Source organism: Amphimedon queenslandica, unplaced genomic scaffold (assembly GCF_000090795.2).
Source record: "Amphimedon queenslandica unplaced genomic scaffold, v1.1 AMPQUscaffold_12726, whole genome shotgun sequence".
NCBI classification, from domain to species: domain Eukaryota; kingdom Metazoa; phylum Porifera; class Demospongiae; order Haplosclerida; family Niphatidae; genus Amphimedon; species Amphimedon queenslandica.
Genome location: NW_003547038.1, coordinates 33,714 through 35,898, shown reverse-complemented (window position 1 = coordinate 35,898; position 2,185 = coordinate 33,714). Strand labels below are relative to the sequence as shown.

At 35.1% G+C, this 2,185-nt stretch overlaps 1 protein-coding gene across 1 annotated transcript; it reads right to left on the bottom strand.

The window, feature by feature from the left end:
* Positions 1–159: 159 nt before the first annotated feature.
* LOC100640558 (U4/U6 small nuclear ribonucleoprotein Prp4-like) lies at positions 160–1,634 on the bottom strand. The gene is made up of 7 exons (XM_020003183.1): positions 1,427–1,634; positions 1,280–1,353; positions 1,141–1,213; positions 859–921; positions 642–798; positions 315–408; positions 160–268 (listed from the first exon to the last, which is right to left on the bottom strand). Exons 1-7 carry the CDS (start codon positions 1,632–1,634, stop codon positions 170–172), a joined length of 768 nt encoding a protein of 255 aa, XP_019858742.1. The 3' UTR covers positions 160–169.
* Positions 1,635–2,185: the final 551 nt, after the last annotated feature.

Here is a 2,185-nt window from a genome sequence, read left to right as displayed (position 1 = left end):
AATTTTTATTATATTTTTTGATACATATTGATGTACTTATGCTACGTAGAAAGTTTGAGGTGATTCTGACTAAAACTTGTTAGTTATGAGCCAAAAGAAATTAAAAATACAAAATACTAAGTACAATAAACAATGCATGCCAGAATATATTATACTTATCATTAATTCCTTACCAAGAGGAAGTGGCCAGCATTTTAGAATCAGGTGAGAATTCACAATAAGATACTGGTCTAGTGTCTCCAACCTGACTGCATATGTTAGTCATGTCCTAATAATTAATTAATAGAATTAATGTTTTATCATGACTCAATCACTCGTAGTTTCCTATGCAGTTCTTGTTTCTTTGCAGCTTTTTCCGGTCCGGGTCTTTTAGCCTCTAGCCTTGCCTGAACTAACCTTTCCCTAGCCCTGAAAGACAGTGAATCAATTATAAAAGTAACCATTTAATAATATAATGACAGATCTCTTCAACTAGTTGCTAAATTATTAGACTGTGTAGTACAATACTTACTAGTACAATAATACTACATTGTACTTACTTATTACACCAAACAGTTAAAAAAGGACTTTAAAATCAATACATATACAGTATACTACAGATACAAAATACATGTACATGTACAATACTAGTATCCCTATACCTGGGCATGGAGTATTCAGTGATCCAGTATCTAGCTGATAATAGTTCGGCAGTTCCTTCGTGATACCAAACTGAGTCTTCATCAATCGCCTCTTCATTAGTATCAGTGGTTTGGGACACCTGCTTCTGCTCTAAACTAACCTTGATACCTCTCTCGGCTAATTAATAATAATTAATAATAATAATTAATTAATGGATTGGTTGATTAATTTAAGTACCAAGTTGAGCGACAAGAAGTCGTAGTCTCTCTCTTCTGTCAGCTGGTCCTTCACCAAATAAACCTGGAAATGGAGGGAAGAGAGAAACACATTAATATACATGTATGTATATAGTCTAGCCTCTATATAATGGACACTGTGTCTCTGTTATACAGAGGTGTCCTTTATGTGGAGGTTATTTTATACAGTAAGGAATGTAATTGGTACACTAGGTGCTGTCCGTTAAATGGAGGTGTACACTATAGAGAGTGTCCATTAAGAGAGGCTAGACTATAAACTTACAAATAGGTTGTCCCATTTCTCTCAGTTTTGCTTTCACTTCAGAATCAGACGTTGGCACTACAATAGACCGCACCTATTTATGGGTGGAGCAAAAAGTGATTGGAGTTACAAGCAAAGTTTTAATTAATTAAAAACTAACTCTTTTCTTCTTTTCAAATTCATCTATCAGTACTTTCTGTCTGTCAGGCAATTGAGCAACATCAACTGAAGAATCTGAAACAAATTAAATATGTATATCAATAATAATGCATAATACATGCAAGTACATGTAACTACGCCCACGCACCACTAGTAATGTTAATGTTTCCAGCTTTTATTCCAGCAAGAACAGAAGATGACGTGAAAGAGGATTGCCCTGATAGTAAACGCTCTCTCTCTTTCTCTTCCAGACTCCCAAAGTGTATCCTTTTCTTTCCTTCCCCGCTGCTCTCGGTCTCCATTGCTTCTTCTTCCTTTTTGGCCGCCATTTTATTAAAGGTTAGTAGAATTATCATTTTAAGTTTAACAATAAACTACACAATGTTAATTAATAAGTAATAATAAGATTAATAAACTACTAGCCTATCATTGCATGTGTCACAAATATAAAGGAAACCATCTTTATCAAATGTCATTCCAACATGAGGACGATAAAACTGATCTTCATTAGCTCCTTCCTCCCCAAAACTACGAACAAACACACCATCACTAGTGAAGATTGAGACACGATGATTGTTATACTCACTAACATACACTAAACCAGCATTATCTACTGCAATACCTGCTGGACGATTAAGCTGACCAGGACCAGATCCTTCACCACCAAACTTCGACACTAGGTACTTACCATCATGAGTGAATTTTTGAACACGATGATTATTATAATCAGTGACATACACTAAACCTTCACTGTCAATAGCAACATCAACAGGGCCTTTAAACTCTCCATCACCTGTTCCTTTTGTACCAAATGAACGGCAAAACGTTAGATCAGGATTAAGTACCTGTACACGATTATTGCTATACTCAGCAATATAAATACGTTTCTTCAATGGTGAAATAGCAA

Coding starts and splice junctions, on each gene's coding strand:
- LOC100640558 (XM_020003183.1), bottom strand. CDS start 1,634: ATGATAATTCTACTAACCTTTAATAAAATGGCGGCCAAAAAGGAAGAA. Junction 1,354..1,426: donor AAACATTAACATTACTAGTG/GTGCGTGGGCGT, acceptor AATTTGTTTCAG/ATTCTTCAGTTGATGTTGCT. Junction 922..1,140: donor AGAAATGGGACAACCTATTT/GTAAGTTTATAG, acceptor CTCCATTTCCAG/GTTTATTTGGTGAAGGACCA.